At 40.4% G+C, this 23596-nt stretch overlaps 3 protein-coding genes across 3 annotated transcripts; all 3 read right to left on the bottom strand.

Moving 5' to 3' along the window:
- Window positions 1–1756: 1756 nt before the first annotated feature.
- Window positions 1757–13743, bottom strand: LOC143115782 (uncharacterized). The gene is made up of 14 exons (XM_076277596.1): window positions 13628–13743; window positions 13457–13498; window positions 12415–12511; window positions 11830–11968; window positions 11632–11716; window positions 11439–11524; window positions 11244–11296; window positions 6472–6575; window positions 6298–6339; window positions 5435–5519; window positions 3971–4109; window positions 3755–3839; window positions 3555–3643; window positions 1757–3411 (listed from the first exon to the last, which is right to left on the bottom strand). The coding sequence occupies exons 1-14, from the start codon at window positions 13737–13739 to the stop codon at window positions 3325–3327; spliced, it is 1245 nt and encodes a 414-aa protein (XP_076133711.1). The 5' UTR covers window positions 13740–13743; the 3' UTR covers window positions 1757–3324.
- Window positions 13744–14051: 308 nt separating this feature from the next.
- LOC143113251 (guanylate kinase-like) lies at window positions 14052–16608 on the bottom strand. The gene is made up of 7 exons (XM_076275412.1): window positions 16494–16608; window positions 16322–16363; window positions 15248–15344; window positions 14662–14800; window positions 14465–14549; window positions 14265–14350; window positions 14052–14117 (listed from the first exon to the last, which is right to left on the bottom strand). The coding sequence occupies exons 1-7, from the start codon at window positions 16603–16605 to the stop codon at window positions 14052–14054; spliced, it is 627 nt and encodes a 208-aa protein (XP_076131527.1). The 5' UTR covers window positions 16606–16608.
- Window positions 16609–16919: 311 nt separating this feature from the next.
- LOC143113235 (guanylate kinase-like) lies at window positions 16920–19296 on the bottom strand. Its single transcript, XM_076275411.1, has 7 exons — window positions 19185–19296; window positions 19011–19052; window positions 18112–18208; window positions 17526–17664; window positions 17328–17412; window positions 17128–17213; window positions 16920–16985 (listed from the first exon to the last, which is right to left on the bottom strand). The coding sequence occupies exons 1-7, from the start codon at window positions 19294–19296 to the stop codon at window positions 16920–16922; spliced, it is 627 nt and encodes a 208-aa protein (XP_076131526.1).
- Between the last annotated feature and the right edge of the window lie 4300 nt (window positions 19297–23596).

Below are 23596 nucleotides of genomic sequence, written 5' to 3'. Positions count from 1 at the left end.
AATCGTAGAAAACCCAGGGCCCACTTCCCCGATAACGACGGAGACACGCTCTTAAGAGGGTTTTCTACGATTCATCTTACGATCGTTCGTTTAGTTTTTCCGACTGTTTCCCGAACATGCTCGTAGCGTGAACGCGCGTGCACTGCTCTTAAGATGCTCTTAAGGGGAGCTGTCCACGTTAATAGTTCTGAAATATCCTCTGATTTGACGGTGATGTCAGGTGACTGCACGTCACAGCTATAGGCCTACCATTTAAACTTCGGATCTACACATTAATTCACATCAATACGAAAATAGAAACACTTTGACATCTGCATGTAAGCATCCCAAGTAGGTTATATACCACACAGAGACATAAATAATTGTAATTATTTTAAGATTAGATTGTTGCACCATGCAATAATTTTTCGCGGTGGCACTTAAGAACACGTTTGAAGATAAGAAAGAAGTCGAGTAAGAAGAGTGGAAATGTAGGCTTTGATTTTGATGCAGTAGGCTACAGACTAAACCACATGTTGCTTTCTCTGCTCTTTACCTCATAGGCCTAATAAAATATTCACTTAGCAAAGATAATGTCAAACTATTCTGGCAACGTCTCGTTTCATAACTTGATTGCATTTTTGTCCGCTTTTCATCACATTATTATGACCATTAAATGTAGGCTATTTTGCACGCTAAAATCTGATTCATCACAGGTAAACACAATAAAGAATGGGAACCTAAATTGGATTATGTATTCTAAGTTGTAATTCCTCTGTATGTCCTGTTGGTGACCTCAGTGAGAAGTACTGTTAAGACGCTCTTAGCCGGTAACGAGTACTCTGGAGCACTCGTAGATCTACGAGTGTTTTCACGATGCTCTTAAGCTACGATGGTTTCGGGAAACAGTCGGCAAATCTTAAGACGTTCGTAAGAGGGACTTTACGACGCTCTTAGGCTTAAGATGCTTTCGGGGAAGTGGGCCCAGCACAATAGCTCCGAGCGTGGTAAATAAAATCGGATATTTCAGGCAGTAAATGCTCCCGTTAAGAACCAAACCAGATTTTGTTCAAATCTACACACCTATGGCTACTGAAAAATGTAAGATTCATTTAGCAAATGTTATTTTGAACAAAAGTGGTGATAATTGGGGGCTAACGTTAACGTAGGCCTACCTTATCATTCCACCAACGAGGGGTCACAGAATAAAAAGATTCTTGTCTGTGACCTCTTGTTGATGGAAACCAACATAGCAGACCCTCACCAGAGGACCGCACTGAACGTATAATGATGATAACAGTAATCATAAATCAAAACTTTTATATATTAAAACAAAACCTATAGGATTTGCTAGGCTATCTAACGTTAACGGAACCATATGCTATCTAACGAAACCATAAAGATGTTTACAGTAGGCTAACTATAAGTTAACGTTAGATCTATGGTTAGATCCATGGAAACTTGCCTGGACTATCTTTAAGTTGTCACGTCGAATTGAAGGCTTCGTTGACTTTCATTAAATATACAGGAATATAATAAGACTATAATAAGATATATCATGGATTGATAACAGATACTTCAGAACAAAGATAGAATCATGGATAGAATCTTTGGTTCAGATTCACTCACTTCCCTTCCCTAAAGTGAATGTTTACGGTTGCTAGGCACCAAGGTCTTTACGGTGTCTTGCATGGACAGACAGAATAAACACAAAAAGCAAAAGACAAAAGTTTGTTAACATTTTTAATGACACTGCGCACTCGCACTGAACCTCCCAAAACATTCATTTCGCAAAATCATGCATTCCTCAATAATAAAAAAATACATTGGAACATAACATCTGAAATCAACTGTTTGTGCGATTTATAATTTCACTTTATGTGATATTAGGAGACTGATGATCAGTTTATCATTGCCAACTCTTTCACATCAAAATGTGCACACATAGCCACAGATAGGCCTACCATATGAAAATAGCCATGACATGTATTATGAATTTCCACAATTTATGACTAAATTATAGCCTACCGTTTCACGTATTTTGGGCGACTGTAGAGCTCTCCCTAGTAGCCTATATATATATATATATATATATATATTTACTCTGCCTAAATAGCTTCTTCTCGTGGCTTCCCGTACACAATGAAAAATTGTTTGGAGGCAAAGGACAGGCAAAAAACTATCTGACACAGGGATGGATTACTGCACGGGCCTACCAGGCCCAGGGGCCCTGAAGCCAAGCCTTTGCATGGAATCACTGCCTCAATATCAACAAATCAGGATGTAGGCTATAAATCTGATTGAATTTAGTATTGGCCATCCCCAAAATGCACCAGAATACAGGAAATCACATCAAACAAATACATTTTTTCCCCCCGAAAGTTCATAATCCGTCCATGATCTGACGGGGTAATGTTTCACGATTCTTGCGAGATGTCTTCGGGTCAACTATTTTTGAAGTTCCATGGTTCTCTTAGCTGCTATAGATGCTGTATGGCTGCTAGGTGAACGATTCCCCTATTACAACAAGTTAATTTACCATTGGCTTTGTAAAGGTTATGGTAAGGTGAAAATCTTATCATCGCATAGCCTACCTTTAACATATCCACATTTCTATATAGACTAAATCTATAGAAGCCTAGGCTATAGGCCTAATGGATTTCATAGGCCTGCATCATTTGAAACATATTAGGTATAACTATCCTAGTGGTGTAGTCTAGCTGTAATGGGTATACTGTGATGTAGTAGTTGTAGTGGGTATAGTGATCAACCCCAAATGTTTATACTATACATATCCTTTCCTATTTTAAGTGGGTATACTAAGATGGTGATGCTTTTTAAGTGGGTATACTGCGTCCTGCGTATCACATAACACCACTGAACCATCCCATTTTCAACAAATGAAAAGCTTTCAAAGGACACTATTCTTATCAAAGGTAGGAATGTGGTAGGCTATTTAGTCACTGAGCCAAAGCAACAGAACAGCACATCAACGATTCGAACCCCGACCAGTAGGAACGGCTGAAGTGCCCTCGAGCAAGGCACCTAACCACTCACTGCTCCCCGAGTGCCGCTGTAGAAGGCAGCTCACTGTGTCGGGATTAGTGTGTGCTTCACCTCACTATGTGTTCACTGTGTGCTGAGTGTGTTCACTAATTCACGGATTGGGATAAATGCAGAGACCAAATTTCCCTCACAGGATCAAAAGACTATATACTTAATACTATATACTTCAGTCATCAGTTAGTATAGGTGACCAATCCTCTGGCAAAGTCGGTTGTAAAATATCATGCAGCACGCAGAATTAACTGCTTTGAACCTCTAAACCAACATTTTGATTGCTTATCAAAGGCTAGTCTTAAGGCTTGTACACCCAGTGTCAGAAGCTGAATTTGAAGCATCTTCCTTGGAATCCTGTACCTTCTTTATCTCCTGTTGAGACAGAGAGGACATTGTGTTCATTAGCATTACATGTGATGTCACATGACTTCAACTTTGTGTGTGGTACCAATATACCTCATTTCAAGTACACAGAACATGTTGAGAATAGGAATAACATCTACACATGAGCTTACCTCCATAAGAGCACTTTTCAGCTTTTTGTATGCTTCCTCTAAGTCATCATTGATGATGACCAGGTCAAATAATCCAGGTTCCTTAACTACTGATTAAAAAGGTTGATAAAGAAATAGGTTTTAAGTGGGTTTTGTTCTGTGTCTGGTTGTGGACCAGAAGTTTAAAACAAAAGATTTTGAATGGATGTATTTGGACTTACTGAGCTCCATGTCTGTCCTTGCAGCGTCCAAACGCTTCTCTAAACTGTCATCTGCCTCAGTCTGTCTGTCTCTCAGACGCTTTTCCTGAAGAAGAAGAAGGAGAAGAAGAAGAAGCAGAGTTAAGATGCAATAGTTTACCGTGATGCATCAGGAACGGCATAGCAGGAATCTCTTCACAGGTGTTAATCTGCCTTGCCCCAGTGGCGACACCTTACCAGGATCTCCATTGAGGGGGGCTGGATAGAGATGTAGATGGGGTTGAGGTCAGTCTCCTTGATGTTTTTCATTCCTTGGATGTCAACATCGAGAATGCAGATGAGGTTCTGCGCCTGGACATCCTCAATAGCAGACTTACTGTGGAGGCATAGGCCAAATCAGCACATCAGTAACCAATGCATATTTGTTTAAATTAATATGTAAACACATTATTTAGCCACAAAATACATCCATACTTCATAATATGTACTCTGGGACAAAACCAAAGGAAAACACATCATTCAACAACCTGTGAGCAGCTGTATCTCAACTCCTCATATAAGGATTGGCAGATTATTACCCAGTTTACTGAACACAGTGCACCATGGGCATCACAAAGTGGAAGAACTTCAGCTTACAAAGAGGTTGGTAGATTGTACTCCAAATTATGAGCCCTAGCGCTTTTCTTGGGTTGACTTGCTCTAAGTGTCTGCCAGAGCTTCACCTGTCATCTCCTTTAACCACGGAGACAAGTTTGTCACCAAGGTAATGAACAGAGCCGGACAGTAACATTTACATTTACAGTAACATTTTTAGAGTACATTTACTTGAGTACAGTACAATTTTGAGGTATCTGTACTTTACACGAGTATCATTTTTGGGGAGTACTCATGACTTTACTCAAGTACATTTGAGAGGCAAATATTGTACTCTTTACTCCACTACATTTCTATCCATAACTGTGAGTACCCATTACTACTTCTAAAAAAAAAAGGAAAAAAGAAAAATCTCGGAAACCCTCAATTTGTTGTTTCCCTCTCAAACGTGATTGGATTGTGCAGGTGCCACTGATTGGGACAGCCTATCAGCAATCACCTTCAGCTTTCCGCCTAACTCCATGGTCAGATTTCGATAAGAGACGAAACCATGGACGAAACAATGGATGAAGACGCAGCAGGTCCATCCCGGGAATGTGCCAACATGTGGCCCCACCTCGCCAGACTATTTCAATTTTTCTGAAAAAGTTAATGATAGTTTTCGCTTCAAGTGTTTCAATTACAAAATAGTATTTTGTATTTGAAATACGTATTTTAAATACATGTATTAGAAATACTGCCCATCCCTGGCAACATGGTAAAAAGATGAAAACGACTTGATTTTACTTCCAATTAATTTTACATTGTAGGATGTTTCTGTACATATATGTAAGCACTTTGGCAGTAGTAATGCAATATTTAGAAAAGGTAGGCTACTCTTGTACTCTTGATACTCAAGTACTTTTAAAAACAAGTAGCTTCAGTACTTTTACTTAAGTAGAAATCTGACTGTTGTACTTTTACTTGTACTTGAGTAAAATTTAGCAAAGGGTATCTGTACTTTTACTCAAGTAATGACGCTGTGTACTCTGTCCGCCTCTGGTAATGAAGTATGGTAAGGATGGCACATAGTGTGTCAAGTTAGACAGGCATTAACTTGTTCCGTACATTTTCCCTGAGAATTCAGCATTCTCAATGAAGTCTCCATTATTGATGCCCTCCTGCATCTTCTTCCTGCTGGTAAAGTGGAAATCTTTTGGGGAAATGAGAAACAGAGGATAGGTTACTTACAGAACAGACCCTTGTTTAGGGGGAATTCAATCAAAGATGGGGAAGGTGAGTGCAAATACTTGTTTTCCTCAGAGACAAGCTGAAATATTTTTACTGACTGCTACACAACAGTACTATCACCAGGTCTTTCACTGAAAAACTGTGGTCACGGCAATATCTGTGTGAATGTGTTCAAATGAGGCAGTTTGAAACTGGCACAGTGACTGGAATTTGCAAAACTGTGCCAGATCCTTTTTGGATATGGTTATACTCACAAGAGACTGCCAGTTAGTCACTGTAAAATTTTTGTAATGTGTACTGTATTTTCTTATAATTGTTATACATTTAATAATATGATTATCAGATAGGGGCCCTGTCATGACAGTCTAAAACGCATGGTTACTGGCAATAGTTTAGTATAGTTCAGGATCTGCATGGATTTGCGCTGGTGCGCATTCGTGGATGAAAGAAGCATGGTGCGTTGTGCACTAGCCCATATCACTGTTGATAATGCGCCCTTAAAATAACATATAAACAACTCGCCATGGACTTCTGACCAGGTTTCTCTTGGTCAGTGGCGTAATGCGTTTTAGATAGTGTACGATAGTGATTTTTAGACAATGCGCCAGACCCCTCCTTAGGTTGTTAATTGCCACTCTCCTTGGCGCATTGCTCAAAAAAATGCAAGTGCAAGATAAGAAATAAACGTTGTGCTGGGATAATAATCCGTTTTCCACACGATTTGATGTTTATGGTCATACCTTTGCCATCTTCTTCACCAGGACGGGGATTCCTTGTGGTATCTGTACAGAAAAACCCCCATCAGAATAGCAGATCAGAGCAGGCGTGCATTGCTGTGACAAGAATAGTCTGTTCTGCACTCAGACAGCATGAGAAAAGGAAGTATGACATGTGGCTGGCACACCCATACATACGGGACAAGACTTCTTCATAATCCTGCATAAGCCTCTTCAGCAGAGTGCTCTTCCCTGCTCCAGAGGGGCCAGTCAGAACTACTGGCCTGGGTCCTGCCATCACGCTATCAAAGGACAGAAGACAAGGTGGGTGGGTGGGTGGGGGGTGCGGTTGCGTTATAATCTCAAGGTAATTTACAGTGCTGCTTAATATGGTACCCACCCCCCATCAAAAAACATGGATTAGAGAATATATTATTGTCTTTCGTATGTTGGTCTTAAGTAGCCATGCCAACCCATGCCATATCCACTCATTTGACATATGAGTGCCTAGGATGACCACATTTTTTTGTATGACGGTCTTCAGTGGCCATGTCAACACATCCCATGTATCCACTCATTTGAGGTATAGCACCACCTAATAAAAAATGAAAAGGCAAAAACGAATCCTAATCGCAGGTATCTTTAGCTGACAGGTTCAGAACTGCACAAAATTTGAAGTGTAGGATCATTATGACACCTTCTCAATGGGTGCCAAGTTTTCCGTTCATGGGGGGCCATATCAATTACACACAGGCACGCACACACACACACACATGAACACACACACACAAGAAGACACGATACACATGCACGCACACGCACAAATGCACATTTACAGACACAGACACGCACATACATGCATTCACACTCTCTCTCTCACACACACACACACACACATAACACACCCACAGACACACACATAAAAACACACACACACATGCAAGCACATACACACACAGAAAAACACACACACTCATTAACATACACAAAATTAGCAAGAGTAAGGGATGGAGAAGAAGATGGAGACAAATTGTGTGATTTATTTTTGCGGAGAGAATGTGCAGGACTGAGCGGCAGTCGTATTATGTACCGCTCTGCGGTACATTTAATTTTATAAACCATTCAGATGTACGTGGTTTGAATGCAATGCCTTTTGAGTAATGAGTAGCAATAAAAACATAGTATTTTGTTGCAAATAGAACTCCAGCAGTTCATAACTAGCCTACCGTAGCCTATTTCAAAATCAAAATATGGATAAATCATCATGAATTTGTAAGATTTCACTTGTGACTTGCTTGACCCAAGCTATGACTTGACTTGACTTGGTTGAATGTCACAAACAAATACTTGGACTTGAAGTTTGATAAGACTTAAGACTTGCTTGTGACTTGTGTGACTTACTCCCACCTCTGCAAATTGGTCACAAATTGGTTTGTTTCACAGAACTGAACTACAGAATTAACTAGATGTACCGCAGAGCGGTACAAAATAAGACCGCTGCCCAGTCCAGCAGATTTTTTCCACAAAAATAAGACACGTTTGTCAAATTGTGTTAATTTCCTACTTTGTTCCTTTTTTGTGTTTGTAATTGAGTGTGTGCAGAGTGTGTGGTTGTTTTTGTGTATGTGTGCTTCTGTGTGTGTTTATTGAGTGTGTGTGCCTGCATGTCAGTTAGTTTTTTTTTGTGTGTGTGTGTGTGTGTGTGTGTGTGTGTGTGTGTGTGTGTCTGTATGTGTGTGTGTGTGTGTGTGTGTGTGTGTGTGATTGTGTATGTATGTGTGTTTGTATGTGATGGTGCATGTGTGTGAGGGTGTGTGTGTGTGTGTGTTTATGTGTTTGAGTGCGTGTGCGTGTTTGTGCGTGTCGTGTGTGTGCATGTATATGTGTGTGCATGTGTAGTGTGCTATTTAACCAATTTACCAATAACCTAGCTCATCTGTTACAATAATGCATGCAGAACTGGTTCCTTCCTTAACAATACTGTAGGGGACTAGTGAATCACCATAATTTAACAATGTTAACAAACATCAAATGTACAGTATATATATATATATATATATATAGATATATACATATATATATATTTAACAGGAGTAAAAAGGGGTAGGGTGGGGTGAGAAGGGTTAATGTAACAACAATATATTACAGTTATAGCACTTTTCTTTTCTTGACACTCAAAGTGCTTCACAGGAAAGGCGGAATCTCACTAAGCACCACCAATGTGTAGCACCCATCTAAGTGATGCACAACAACCATTATGTGCCAGAATGTTCACCACACACTAGTTTCAGATGGAGAGTAAAGGAGTGAATGAACCAATTACACACTGGGAGGATGATTACAAGGCCAAATTGAATGAACCAGGTTGGGAATTTAGCCAGCAAATCAGGGAACCACCTACTCTTTGCGATAAGTGGCATGGGATCTTTAACAACCATGGTGAGTCAGGACCTCAATTTAACATTCATGCAAAGGAAAACATCTCCTGCAGTACAGTGTCCCTGTCACTGCAATAGGGCATTGGGATTGATATTTGTTTGGTGGCTTTTGGCCACAGGGAAGAGTGCCACCTACTAACCAGCCACCAACACCACTTCCAGCAGGAACCTACTCTTCCAAGGAGGTTTCTTATCCAAGTACTAACTAAGGCTGCTTAGCTTCAATAATTCAGCAAAGTCAAGGTATCTGCTGGTCTGGCTGCTGGCTAAAAACAAAAGGTGAAACGCATATATGATTCTAACTGTCTCACTGAATTGCATTATGCACACTCAATTCTCACTGTAATGTGCTAGACAACAAGTACCAAAACATGATTAGTTCATAGATTTATGTGTGTGTGTGTGTGTGTACGTGCATGTGCTTGTGTGTGTGCCTACTGTGTGTGTATGTGTCATACGTATGATTACTGTGAATGTATGTGTGTGCATTGATATCTGTTTATGCACATGTGTGCATATGGAATGGGTTAACATGACCCCTGGAGGCAAACATATTTGTCCAATTTTGTGCAGTTTTGACCATGTCTAGTCACAGATACCTGCGATTACAACACCTCAATTTTACTTTTTCATTTTTAACTAGATGCAGCTATACATGAAATGAGTGGTTATGGAATGGGTTGACATGGCCCCTTAAGATCAACATACAAAAAAGGTGGTCCTCCTAAACCCTACGGTCGAGATATTCACAGAAAACTGTGTCCGCCCTACCCTCCTTTCGGGGGGTCCAGTTCAGCGGGGGGGCTACAGATCAAAACGAAAAACATTGGTTCCATGCTATCCTTGTGGGGCTACATGCCCACCAAGTTTCGTGCAACCCGGTCTTTCAGTGTCCCGGGAATCCTTGACGGAAAATTACTCATGCGAAAAAAGGAAAAAAAAAGACTAAACCTATATGACCGCCGCTTCGCTGCATGGCGGTCATAATAACACAGACACCAGCACTTACAATTTATAAGCATAGAAAGTGATGCTATTATAGGTAGACAGGATGTGTTTGTCCTCCCTATAGACCCCCTCATGGTCCACGTCACAGAAAAGGTGTGCGTATGTCGGGGTCTGAAAGCTTTCCATCCCATTGAATTGTGTGTGTGTGTGAATTGACTGAAATGTCAAGGAAACATCAAGAAAATTCTTACTTCTACTACTTTTTTGCATGTATACATGCTGGCCTTGTCAACCAGATAGCCGTATATGTTGGGCTAATGAATCTCCTGCCACTTGCTAACGTCGTCTAACCATTCTGTTATCAGCTCAGGATCAGGCAGACAATTGCCATTAGCTAAGACAAATTTATTAAGGTACGGTTTGTGGCCCTTGGGTAACAATGACAGTGCATAGCTCAACATGGTGGTCTATTTGCTGTGCCATTGTTCTGACCCTATGCTGCGCCTGCACCCATCCGAGGCTCTGGATGGATTACAAACATTGAAGGGGTCTATAGGGGCACAAGTTAATTTATCTGCACTTAGATGCATCTTAATGAAGTCAGCTAAGGCCAAGGAAGAGGATTATCTGGTGTTCAGCCTAATGATATATCAAAAAGCTAAAATCAGTAAGGCAGAATGTAGGAAAGGATGTGTAAAACATGTAAGGAAGGTTGTATAAGTTTTAGATACCTAAATAGCCTCCTAGAATTAGAACAGACATCTTATAAAAGAAAACTCGGTAACACTTAACTTGACGGGTGAGTTCATAACACATTCATAGCAGCTGTCATAAACTGCACATAAAGCCATTCATGACTGTTTCATGAGACAAGACTCAACATTCATACTAAACCTTTCATGAATGTGGAAGACAGGACGACGACAGTATGTCAAAATAAAAGTCCAACATTGTATTTGTGTAACCTGGATACCATTAATTTAATCTCTCCAGCCTTTTTAAATATTTCATGAAATATCTTATGAAGTCTACATTGAATGTCACTTTACTATACAAGTTGTGAAGTATTCGTATTCACTGAGTTTAACACTGGGAGGTAAACTAGCCTACATTCAGCTGACCTGTATTTGTGTAACCTGGAACGGTTGGACATTCCCAGTAGCAAAAGATGAGAAATCATCTTTAAAGGTTACATCATAAAACAAATACATTTTTATGAAACAAAAATTATTTGCTTGACCATGTTCTGTCTTTTTGGCACTGGAGTATTGACTCAGATGACTCAGATGTGACGTGATCAGGTAAGAGGTTTGGACCAAAAACGGCAATGCTGCTTTGCGACTTTGGACTTTTATTTTGACAAGTTCTCGTCGTTCTGTCTTCCACATTCATGAAAGGTTTGGTATGAATGTTGACTCATGTCTCATGAAACAGTCATGAATGCTTTATGTGCAGTTTATGACAGCTGCTATGAATGGGTTATGAACTCACCCGTCAAGTAAAGTGTTACTGAAAACTTTTAAACATCATCTATGTGATTACATGAGCCAGAAATGAACAACATGTTAAATAAACAATGCTTACTTCTTGGAATCCTCCATGGAATCCTTCTTGGAATCCTGTACCTTCTGTATCTCCTGTTGGGACAGACAGAACATTGTGTTCATTAGCAGCATTGCATCTGATGTCACATGGCAAGGTAAATTTACCAACATACCTCATTTCAATTTCACAGAACATGTTGAGAATTTCACTGGAATAACATCTACATGAGCTTACCTCCATAAGAGCACTTTTCAGCTTTTCATATGCTTCCTCTAAGTCATCATTTATGATGACCAGGTCAAACAATCCAGGTTCCTTACCTAGTGATTAAAAGGAGGAATAAAGAAAAAGTTGGGTTTTGTTTTGTGTCTGGTTGTGGACCAGAAGTTTAAAACAAAATACTTTGTATGGATGGGTTTGGACTTACTGAGCTCCATGTCTGTCCTTGCAGCGTCCAAACGCTTCTCTAAACTGTCATCTGTCTCAGTCTGTCTGTCTCTCAGACGCTTTTCCTGAAGAAGAAGAAGCAGATTTATGACGTAGTTTAGCGTGATGCGTCAGGAACAGCATTAGAAGTTATCTTTTCACAGGTGCTATCTGTCTTGCCCCAGTGGTGACACCTTACCAGGATCTCCATTGAGGGGGGCTGGATAGAGATGTAGATGGGGTTGAGGTCAGTCTCCTTGATGTTTTTCACTCCTTGGATGTCAACATCGAGAATGCAGATGAGGTTCTGCGCCTGGACGTCCTCAATAGCAGACTTACTGTGGAGTCATAGGCCAAATCACCACAATAGGAACTAATGCATACTTGTTGAAATTAATATGTAAACACATTATTTAGCTACAAAATCCGTCCATACTTCATTATGTGTACTTTGGGACAAAAATCCAAGGAAAACACATTATTCAACAACTTGTGAGCAGCTGTATCTCAACTCATCATATAAGGATTGGCAGATTACCCAGTTTACTGAACACAGTGCACCATGGGCAACACAAAGTGGAAGAACTTCAGCTTACAAAGAGGTTGCTAGATTGTACTCCAAATGATGAGCCCTAGTGCTTTTCTTGGGTTGACTTGCTCTGAGTATCTGCCAGAGCTTCACCTGTCATCTCCTTTAACCACGGAGACAAGTTTGTCACCAAGGTAATGAAGACGCAAAGTTGCCAAGGATGGCACATGGTGTGTCAGGTTAGACAGGCATTACCTTGTTCCGTACATGTTCCCTGAGAATTCAGCATTCTCAATGAAGTCTCTATTATCGATGCCCTCCTGCATCTTCTCCCTGGTGGTAAAGTGGTAATCTTTTGGGGAAATGAGAAACAGAGGATAGGTTACTTACAGAACAGACCCTTGTTTGGGGGGAACTCAATCAGAGATGGGGAAGGTGAGTACACATACTTGTTTTTACCAACTTCTACACAACAGTACTATCACCAGGTCTTTCACTGAAAAACTGTGGTCACCGCAATATCTGTGTGAATGTGTTCAAACAAGGAAGATTGAAATATTAAGTAAAAAGCAGTTTTTTCTGACACAGTGAATGGAATTTGCAAAACTGTGCCAGATCCTTTTTGGATATGGTTATCATACTCACAATATACTGCCAATCAGTTACTAAAAAGTCACTGTAGACTTTTTGTGATGTGTAGTTTCTTTTATAGTTGTTATACATTTAGTAATATGATTATCAGATAGGATAGAGTGACATTGTTTCATTCATTCATATTTGAAAAACTTGAACTCTCTTAAAGGTGCTATAACCGATGTTGGGCAACGTCACTTCTGTTGACGTTCAAATAAAACAGACACGTAGCTCGTTACTCCATCCCCCTCCCTCCTGTGCAATTGAAACTCTCCTAAAAGCGCATTTCATTATTTATTGGCTGGAACACTGTTTGTTATGTTTCGTGGTGCAGGTTGCACAAGTTTGTTTTTGTTGCCATTTGCGGATCCTGCGCTGTCTACAGACACAGCGTTTTTTGTACAGTGTTTAGGGGACAGGCAGCTAGCGGAAAGTGAGGAGATGTTTTCTGTATGTGACAAAAAATGTTTTAGTCTAAAACAATGTGTGACATCGCTTAGAGCCCCTTAAACTTCATCAAAACACTACACTATCAGATGCCCCAAAATAACTTCATTGCAATGGAAAGCTAGTGTGATATCAGTCTAAAATTGTTTAGTGACTTTCTTTAAATTTAATCTCTGAAACCCTGTTCTTTAATATGATTTGATGTGTATGGTCATACCTTTGCCATCTTCTTCACCAGGACGGGGATTCCTTGTGGTATCTACAGAAAAACCCCCATCAGAATAGCAGATCAGAGCAGGCGTGCATTGCTGTGACAAGAATGGTCTGTTCTGCACTCAGACAGCATGAGAAAAGGAAGTATGCCTGTGGCTGGCACACTCATACATACAGGACACGCTGAAGCCAAAGACTCCTTCATAATCCTTCATAAGCCTCTTCAGCAGAGTGCTCTTTCCTGCTCCAGAGGGGCCACTCAGAACTACTGGCCTGGGTCCTGCCATCACGCTATCAAAGGACAGAAGACAAGGGGGGGGGGGGTGACATAATCTCAAGTTCATTTACAGTATTGCATAATATGATATATCTAAAAGCAAAAATCTGTCAGGCAGAATGTAGGAAGGGATATATTTTAGTACATAGGCCTATGTAAGGAAGGTCGTAAGAGTTTTAGATACCTAAAAAGCCTCCTAGAATTAGAACTTTTGGAATACCAATGCATTATCCAGGACAGACATCTTATAAAAGAAAACTCTTAAACATGATCTATGTGCCTACATGAGCCAGAAATGCATAACATGTTAATTAAACATTGCTTACTTGGAATCTTCCTTGGAATCCTCCATGGAATCCTTTTTGGAATCCTGTACCTTCTGTATCTCCTGTTGGGACAGACAGAACATTGTGTTCATTAGCAGCATTGCATCTGATGTCACATGGCAAGGTAAAGTTACCAACATACCTCATGTCAATTACAGTACATAGAACATGTTGAGAATTTCACTGGAATAACATCTACATGAGCTTACCTCCATAAGAGCACTTTTCAGCTTTTCATATGCTTCCTCTAAGTCATCATTGATGATGACCAGGTCAAACAATCCAGGTTCCTTACCTAGTGATTAAAAGGGGGAATGAAGAAAAAGTTTTTAAGTGGGTTTTGTTCTGTGTCTGGTTGTGGACCAGAAGTTTAAAACAAAAGATTTTGTATGGATGGGTTTGGACATACTGAGCTCCATGTCTGTCCTTGCAGCGTCCAAACGCTTCTCTAAACTGTCATCTGTCTCAGTCTGTCTGTCTCTCAGACGCTTTTCCTGAAGAAGAAGAAGCAGATTTATGCGTAGTTTACCGTGATGCGTCAGGAACAGCATTAGAAGGACTCTCTTCACAGGTGCTATCTGTCTTGCCCCAGTGGTGACACCTTACCAGGATCTCCATTGAGGGGGGCTGGATAGAGATGTAGATGGGGTTGAGGTCAGTCTCCTTGATGTTTTTCACTCCTTGGATGTCAACATCGAGAATGCAGATGAGGTTTTGCGCCTGGACGTCCTCAATAGCAGACTTACTGTGGAGTCATAGGCCAAATCAACACAATAGGAACTAATGCAAACTTGTTTAAAAAAAATATGTAAACACATTATTTAGCTACAAAATACATCCATACTTCATTATGTGTACTTTGGGACAAAAATCCAAGGAAAACACATTATTCAACAACTTGTGAGCAGCTGTATCTCAACTCATCATATAAGGATTGGCAGATTACCCAGTTTACTGAACACAGTGCACCATGGGCAACACAAAGTGGAAGAACTTCAGGTTACAAAGAGGTTGCTAGATTGTACTCCAAATTATGAGCCCTAGCGCTTTTCTTGGGTTGGCTTGCTCTGAGTATCTGCCAGAGCTTCACCTGTCATCTCCTTTAACCACGGAGACAAGTTTGTCACCAAGGTAATGAAGACGCAAAGTTGCCAAGGATGGCACATGGTGTGTCAGGTTAGACAGGCATTACCTTGTTCCGTACATGTTCCCTGAGAATTCAGCATTCTCAATGAAGTCTCTATTATCGATGCCCTCCTGCATCTTCTCCCTGGTGGTAAAGTGGTAATCTTTTGGGAAAATGAGAAACAGAGAATAGGTTACTTACAGAACAGACCCTTGTTTGGGGGGAACTCAATCAGAGATGGGGAAGGTGAGTACAAATACTTGTTTTCTTCAGACATGCTGAAAGATTTTTCCAACTTCTACACAACAGTACTATCACCAGGTCTTTCACTGAAAAACTGTGGTCACTGCAATATCTGTGTGAATGTGTTCAAATGAGGAAGTTTGAAACATTAAGTAAAAAGCAGTTTTTTCAGACACAGTGAATGGAATTTGCAAAACTGTGCCAGATCCTTTTTGGATATGGTTATCATACTCACAAGATACTGCCAATCAGTTACTGTAAAGTTACTGTAGACTTTTTGTGATGTGTAGTTTCTTTTATAGTTGTTATACATTTAGTAATATGATTATCAGATAGGATAGAGTGACATTGTTTCATTCATTCATATTTAAAAAACTTGAACTCCTTTAAAGGTGCTATAACCGATGTTGGGCAACGTCACTTCTGTTGATGTTCAAATAAAACAGAGACGTAGCTCGTTACTCCATCCCCCTCCTTCCTGTGCAATTGAAACTCTCCTAAAAGCGCATTTCATTATTTATTGGCTGGAACACTGTTTGTTATGTTTCGTGGTGCAGGTTGCACAAGTTCGTTTTTGTTGCCATTTGCGGATCCTGCGCTGTCTACAGACACATCGTTTTTTGTACAGTGTTAAGGGGACAGGCAGCTAGCGGATAGTGAGGAGATGTTTTCTGTATGTGACAAAAAATGTTTTAGTCTAAAAAAAAAACGTATGACATCACCTAGAGCACCTTTAACTTCATCAAAACACTACACTATCAGATGCCCCCAAATAACTTCATTGGCTATCCCAATGGAAAGCTAGTGTGATATCGGACTAAAATGTTCTAGTTTCTTTCTTTAAATTTAATCTCTGAAACCCTGTTCTTTAATATGATTTGATGTGTATGGTCATACCTTTGCCATCTTCTTCACCAGGACGGGGATTCCTTGTGGTATCTACAGAAAACCCCCCATCAGAATAGCAGATCAGAGCAGGCGTGCATTGCTGTGACAAGAATGGTCTGTTCTGCACTCAGACAGCATGAGAAAAGGAAGTATGCCATGTGGCTGGCACACTCATACATACGGGACACGCTGAAGCCAAAGACTCCTTCATAATCCTTCATAAGCCTCTTCAGCAGAGTGCTCTTTCCTGCTCCAGAGGGGCCACTCAGAACTACTGGCCTGGGTCCTGCCATCACTCTATCAAAGGACAGAAGACAAGGGGGGGGGGGGGGTGACATAATATCAAGTTCATTTACAGTATTGCTTAATATGATATATCTAAAAGCAAAAATCTGTCAGGCAGAATGTTGGAAGGGATATATTTTAGTACATAGGCCTATGTAAGGAAGGTCGTAAGAGTTTTAGATACCTAAAAAGCCTCCTAGAATTAGAACTTTTGGAATACCAATGCATTATCCAGGACAGACATCTTATAAAAGAAAACTCTTAAACATGATCTATGTGACTACATGACCCAGAAATGCATAACATGTTAATTAAACATTGCTTACTTGGAATCTTCCTTGGAATCCTCCTTGGAATCCTTTTTGGAATCTTGTACCTTCTGTATCTCCTGTTGGGACAGACAGAACATTGTGTTCATTAGCAGCATTGCATCTGATGTCACATGGCAAGGTAAAGTTACCAACATACTTCATGTCAATTGGATAGAACATGTTGAGAATTTCACTGGAATAACATCTTCATGAGCTTACCTCCATAAGTGCACTTTTCAGCTTTTCATATGCTTCCTCTAAGTCATCATTGATGATGACCAGGTCAAACAATCCAGGTTCCTTACCTAGTGATTAAAAGGGGGAATAAAGACATTTTTTTTAAGTGGGTTTTGTTTTGTGTCTGGTTGTGGACCAGGAGTTTAAAACAAAAGATTTTGTATGGATGGGTTTGGGCTTACTGAGCTCCATGTCTGTCCTTGCAGCGTCCAAACGCTTCTCTAAACTGTCATCTGTCTCAGTCTGTCTGTCTCTCAGACGCTTTTCCTGAAGAAGAAGAAGCAGATTTATGACGTAGTTTACCGTGATGCGTCAGGAACAGCATTAGAAGGACTCTCTTCACAGGTGCTATCTGTCTTGCCCCAGTGGTGACACCTTACCAGGATCTCCATTGAGGGGGGCTGGATAGAGATGTAGATGGGGTTGAGGTCAGTCTCCTTGATGTTTTTCACTCCCTGGATGTCAACATCGAGAATGCAGATGAGGTTCTGTGCCTGGACGTCCTCAATAGCAGACTTACTGTGGAGTCATAGGCCAAATCAACACAATAGGAACTAATGCATACTTGTTTAAAAAAAATATGTAAACACATTATTTAGCTACAAAATACGTCCATACTTCATTATGTGTACTTTGGGACACAAATCCAAGGAAAACACATCATTCAACAACTTGTGAGCAGCTGTATCTCAACTCATCATATAAGGATTGGCAGATTACCCAGTTTACTGAACACAGTGCACCATGGGCAACACAAAGTGGAAGAACTTCAGCTTACAAAGAGGTTGCTAGATTGTACTCCAAATGATGAGCCCTAGTGCTTTTCTTGGGTTGACCTGCTCTGAGTATCTGCCAGAGCTTCACCTGTCATCTCCTTTAACCACGGAGACAAGTATGTCACCTAGGTAATGAAGACACAAAGTTGCCAAGGATGGCACATGGTGTGTCAGGTTAGACAGGCATTACCTTGTTCCGTACATGTTCCCTGAGAATTCAGCATTCTCAATGAAGTCTCTATTATCGATGCCCTCCTGCATCTTCTCCCTGGTGGTAAAGTGGTAATCTTTTGGGGAAATGAGAAACAGAGGATAGGTTACTTACAGAACAGACCCTTGTTTGGGGGGAACTCAATCAGAGATGGGGAAGGTGAGTACACATACTTGTTTTCCACAGAGACATGCTGAAAGATTTTTACCAACTTCTACACATCAGTACTATCACCAGGTCTTTCACTGAAAAACTATGGTCACCGCAATATCTGTGTGAATGTGTTCAAACGAGGAAGATTGAAACATTAAGTAAAAAGCAGTTTTTTCTGACACAGTGAATGGAATTTGCAAAACTGTGCCAGATCCTTTTTGGATATGGTTATCATACTCACAAGATACTGCCAATCAGTTACTAAAAAGTCACTGTAGACAGTTTGTGATGTGTAGTTTATTTTATAGTTGTTATACATTTAGTAATATGATTATCAGATAGGATAGAGTGACATTGTTTCATTCATTCATATTTGAAAAACTTGAACTCTCTTAAAGGTGCTATAACCGATGTTGGGCAACGTCACTTCTGTTGACGTTCAAATAAAACAGAGACGTAGCTCGTTACTCCATCCCCCTCCCTCCTCTGCAATTGAAACTCTCCTAAAAGCGCATTTCATTATTTATTGGCTGGAACACTGTTTGTTATGTTTCGTGGTGCAGGTTGCACAAGTTCGTTTTTGTTGCCATTTGCGGATTCTGGGCTGTCTACAGACACATCGTTTTTTGTACAGTGTTTAGGGGACAGGCAGCTAGCGGAAAGTGAGGAGATGTTTTCTGTATGTGACAAAAAGTGTTTTAGTCTAAAAAAACGTGTGGTCATACCTTTGCCATCTTCTTCACCAGGACGGGGATTCCTTGTGGTATCTGTACAGAAAAACCCCCATCAGAATAGCAGATCAGAGCAGGTGTGCATTGCTGTGACAAGAATGGTCTGTTCTGCACTCAGACAGCATGAGAAAAGGATGTATGCCATGTGGCTGGCACACTCATACATACGGGACACGCTGAAGCCAAAGACTCCTTCATAATTCTTCATAATCCTCTTCAGCAGAGTGCTCTTCCCTGCTCCAGAGGGGCCACTCAGAACTACTGGCCTGGGTCCTGCCATCACGCTATCAAAGGACAGAAGACAAGGGGGGATAATTAAATCTGCATTTTGAAAACATAATAATCCTGACAATATAATAATTTCCCACTAACGTCATGAACCAACTAGATGTACCGCAAATCGGTACGAAATATGACCGCCGATCAGTCCTGCACATTTTCTCCGCAAAAATAAATAATTCTTGTCAATTTGTCTCCATCTCCTACTCCATCCCCTACTCTTGCAACTTTTGTGTATGTAAATGAGTGTGTGCATAGTGTGTGTTTGTTTTTGTGTATATGTGTGCTTATCTGTTTGTGTTTGCTTGTGAGTGTGTGTGGGTGGGTAATAGTGTGTGTGTGTATTTCTACTTCCCTGTGCGTGCCTGTATGTGTGTGCATGTGCGTGTGTGCATATGTGTGTACGTGTGTCTTTATGGGTGTGTGTGTTTATGTGTGTGTATATGTATGTGTGTGCATAGGTGTGCATGTGCATGCGTGCGTGCATTCGTGCATATGTGTGCATGCGTGTGTGTGTTTATGTGTGTGTGTGTGTGAGTGTGTGCAGCTCATATGGCCCCTCATGAATGGTATTGCATGAAACATGGCATGCATTCAGAGGGTTTCATAATGATCCTACACACACATTTCGTGCAGTTCTGAATCTGTCAGCCAAAGATACCTGCGATTACAACGCTTCATTTTTGCCTTTTCATTTCAAACTAGGTGGCGCTACATCTCAAATGAGATGGGATGTGTTGACATGGCCCCAGGAGACCAACGTACCAAAATAATTTGGTCATCTTAGGCCCTATGGTCCTCGAGATATTCACAGAAAACGGTGTCCGGCCATCTACAGGCCAATTGGTACAATCACTAAATCTACACATATGTTTATTTATTGTATGGCCCCCCACAAACGGAATTCCACGAAACTTGGCATGCATTCAGAGGGTTTCATAATGATCCTACACTTCAAATATTGTGCAGTTTTGAACATGTCAGCCAAAGATACCTGCGATTACAACGCCTCGTTTTTGCCTTTTGATTTCTAACTAGGTGGCGCTACACCTCAAATGTGTAGATGTGTGGTGTTGACATGGCCCCTTGAGACCAACTTATGAAAAAAAGGTTGGTCATCCTAGGCCCTACGATTCTCAAGATATTTACAGAAAACTGTGTCTGGCCTACCCTCCTCAGATCAAAGCGAAAATCAATGTGTCTGTGTCATCTTTGTGGGGATACATGCCCATCAAGTTTCGTGCAGCCCGGTCTTTCAGTGTGATTTGAACAGGTTAATCAAGGGTTACATGATGCTTCACATGCACAGTTGATAGATTAGCCTAATTGTTTTGACATAACACTGAGAAAATCGACGCTTTGCATCGATTGAATTGAATGAGTCTTGCCTAAAAAAGGATGCAATGGATGATCGGGTTACAGAAAAAGGTAGGATTTTTTAAATTGTGAACCGTTTTTGAGCTTTGCCAATGTGTGATTAGGCTAGGCTCATGGGAGGTGTGTCCACACACTCCTGCAACTACTGGGCAGCTCCGGGCTGTCATTTGACACCTGGCACTGAGTGACCAATCAACTTTATGCGAAAATAAAAACAATAGGGGGATTCGAATTGATGTAGCCGCCTGCAGGCATCTTAAGCTGACTGCATAACGTGATGCACATTCAGGAGAGTTTCAGTTGCACAGGAGGGAGGGGCGAGCTAGCTCTCTGTTTTGTTTGAACGTCAACAGAAGTGACGTTATGACGTTATCAAATTACGTTATCCTTTGAGCACCTTTAAGCAGTAGGCTACAGTAACTTCCTTGTGATCCGTGGCTAAACAAAGGTAGAGTACCTTAACTGAACTTTAGCGTGCGGCTAAACAAAGGAAGTGTAACCTACCTTAACCCCTTCAGACCTGATTTTTCTTTGTTGAGCAAAAAACATTATCCAGCTGATTTTTACTCCTCTCCAATGTAGAAATAAAGGGGAACACATTTTTTTTTGCTAAATCATGTCCTTATTATTATTTTTTTAATATCCATTACAATGGACGCCTCAACTAAATAGGTGTAAAATGACATGAGAACTGGAGAACACTTGGTTACACTTTACTTGACAGTGTGACATAACACTGTCACGAATGTGTCATAAACAAGTCATAAAAGTTTATGACATTACGCTTCTGTTATTAAGTGACATTCAGTTTTTGTCATAACAAGTTAGGGTTAGGTTTAGAGTTAGGGTTAGGATTAGGGTTAGAGGTTAGGATTAGGGTTAGGGTAAGGTTTCATGTGTCATGACAGTGTCATGTCACTCTTATGTCGATACTGTCAAGTAAAATGTTACCAAACAATTTATTTTTTAACATAGTAGGCCTAGTCTTGAAAACAGGTATGGTATATACATATTTGTTTGTGTATATGGAGGGAATGTGCCCTCACTTTACTAAAGTGTGTGCTCATTTTACTAAATTGTACACTCGTTTTACTAAATTGTGCTCTCATTTTCCTAAATTGTGCACTCAATTTAGAAAATCATGTGCTTGTTTTACTAAACAGTGTGTTTATTTTACTAGGCCTACATTTTGGGCTCATTTGCTAAATTGCACTCTCATTTTACTACATCACATTCTCATTTTAATGTTTGAAAAATTAAATGAGTGCACAATTTAGTTAAATGAGCGTACTACTTACTAAAATGAGCGCACTTTTAAGTAAAATGAGAGCACAATTTATTAGAAAGAGCACACTATGTAATTAAACGAGAGCAGAATACACAAAATTGTGTCCACAATCTAGTAAAACAAGCACACAATTTAGTAAAGTGAGCACATGATTTAGTAAAATGAGTGTATGTTTTTCTCAATACAATATCTTGCAATGAAAACCTCCATCAAGATAATATATAGCCAGTGAACACCTAAACCGTCACAACTGTAGAATTGGGAGTGGGTCTGGAAAAGGTTCATTGACCTACGACTTCCAGCAGGGGCGTAACTAGAAGTAAAATTAAACGTAAATTGGTACATTAAACTCTTTCCGAACCAAATCATTTTAAACGTGTAGCAATCTTTTAAATGCAGTTGTTTACTCAATTCCAAAGAAATACACGTCCATGCTGGATTAGCGATTGTATTTGCGCGCCCGCATTTTAGGGACATTGGAAATGGGCTTCAATGGCCTCTTCAAATGACCTTCAGAGCAAATCCCAAATCTGACGAAAGGCAAGGGTATTTCCAGACTATATATATGTTTGTTTTACTGAATTATGCACTCATTTTACTACATTGTGCACTCGTTTTACTACATAGTGTGCTCATTTTACTAAATATTTGTTCTACATTCAGTGCACAATCTAGCAAAATGAGAGCATGATTTAGTCATGAGATTTAATTGAGATGGTGAAATGTACTGTGATAAAAGGCAGGACTTACACACACAGAGAGACATTAACTGGCACACAAACACACAAACACACGCATGAACACCTGCAAAGCAAACACACACTTATATACATATAGCTTGAGTTGAAAGAGTAGGGTATGGAGTAGGAGATGAAGACAAATTGACAAGCGTGATTTATTTTTGCGGAGAGAATGTGTAGAACTGAGTGGTGGTCATATTATGTAGCCTACTGCTGTGCAGTACATCTAGTGTATTGTTGTGCCTCTCAACTGTAAGGGGACCCTGAGAGCAAATCTTCTTTAGTGCTGCTTTAAATTTGTATTAGAAAAATGTCTGCAAAAGGACCTCAAGAAAAAACAAAGGTAACGCTTTAGAATAACATGTGCTTATTAGGTATTAACAGTGCATAATAAGCAGTTAACAATTCATTACTAACAGTTAGTTAACTGTTATGTAAGGGATAACGGCCGCCGAGGTGTCCTGTTATACGGAATTAATGGACGAGGGCGAGGGGCAAAGAACTCAGCAGCGGCCTCCGCCCGAGTAACTAACTGGACACACCTCGAAGGCCGTTATCCCGCTTTTCACATGGTTGCCACTGTAAAGCAAAGGAAACACGCGGTTCAGTTTAAAAAGAAGCTTACTAGTTTTGCTTGTTGTACAACTTTCGTTGGCCCTATAACAGTGATAGCATGTAAACACGTTAGCTTGTTTACAGTTGATTCCATTGTTGCGAAGCCTGCCTCCAGGCTCAACCGTCGTCCTACTATCGTTGTTATAGTTACCATTCATAAGCATTGATATGGAACGGCGATTAAACTTTTTTTTACCAGATCTACTTCATAGGTGTCCCGTTATTCAGAATTAAAAGCCACCCCGCCAGCCAATCAGAAAAGAGTATAGGGAGTGAAAGTG

The sequence above is a fragment of the Alosa pseudoharengus genome, unplaced genomic scaffold, assembly GCF_046254945.1.
Source record: "Alosa pseudoharengus isolate Yale_2024_CS ecotype anadromous, Long Island Sound unplaced genomic scaffold, YU_APseudo_1.1 YU_APseudo_1.1_scf_11, whole genome shotgun sequence".
NCBI classification, from domain to species: domain Eukaryota; kingdom Metazoa; phylum Chordata; class Actinopteri; order Clupeiformes; family Clupeidae; genus Alosa; species Alosa pseudoharengus.
Note: the sequence above shows the minus strand (reverse complement) of the source record. Positions and strands in the feature narration are given on the sequence as shown.

Coding starts and splice junctions, on each gene's coding strand:
- LOC143115782 (XM_076277596.1), bottom strand. CDS start 13,739: ATGGCAGGACCCAGGCCAGTAGTTCTGAGTGGCCCCTCTGGAGCAGGA. Junction 4,110..5,434: donor GCTGAATTCTCAGGGAAAAT/GTACGGAACAAG, acceptor ATGCCTCCACAG/TAAGTCTGCTATTGAGGATG. Junction 3,840..3,970: donor CCCCCTCAATGGAGATCCTG/GTAAGGTGTCGC, acceptor CTTCTTCTTCAG/GAAAAGCGTCTGAGAGACAG.
- LOC143113251 (XM_076275412.1), bottom strand. CDS start 16,605: ATGGCAGGACCCAGGCCAGTAGTTCTGAGTGGCCCCTCTGGAGCAGGA. Junction 14,801..15,247: donor GGGAACATGTACGGAACAAG/GTAATGCCTGTC, acceptor ATGACTCCACAG/TAAGTCTGCTATTGAGGACG. Junction 14,550..14,661: donor CCCCCTCAATGGAGATCCTG/GTAAGGTGTCAC, acceptor CTTCTTCTTCAG/GAAAAGCGTCTGAGAGACAG.
- LOC143113235 (XM_076275411.1), bottom strand. CDS start 19,296: ATGGCAGGACCCAGGCCAGTAGTTCTGAGTGGCCCCTCTGGAGCAGGG. Junction 17,665..18,111: donor GGGAACATGTACGGAACAAG/GTAATGCCTGTC, acceptor ATGACTCCACAG/TAAGTCTGCTATTGAGGACG. Junction 17,413..17,525: donor CCCCCTCAATGGAGATCCTG/GTAAGGTGTCAC, acceptor CTTCTTCTTCAG/GAAAAGCGTCTGAGAGACAG.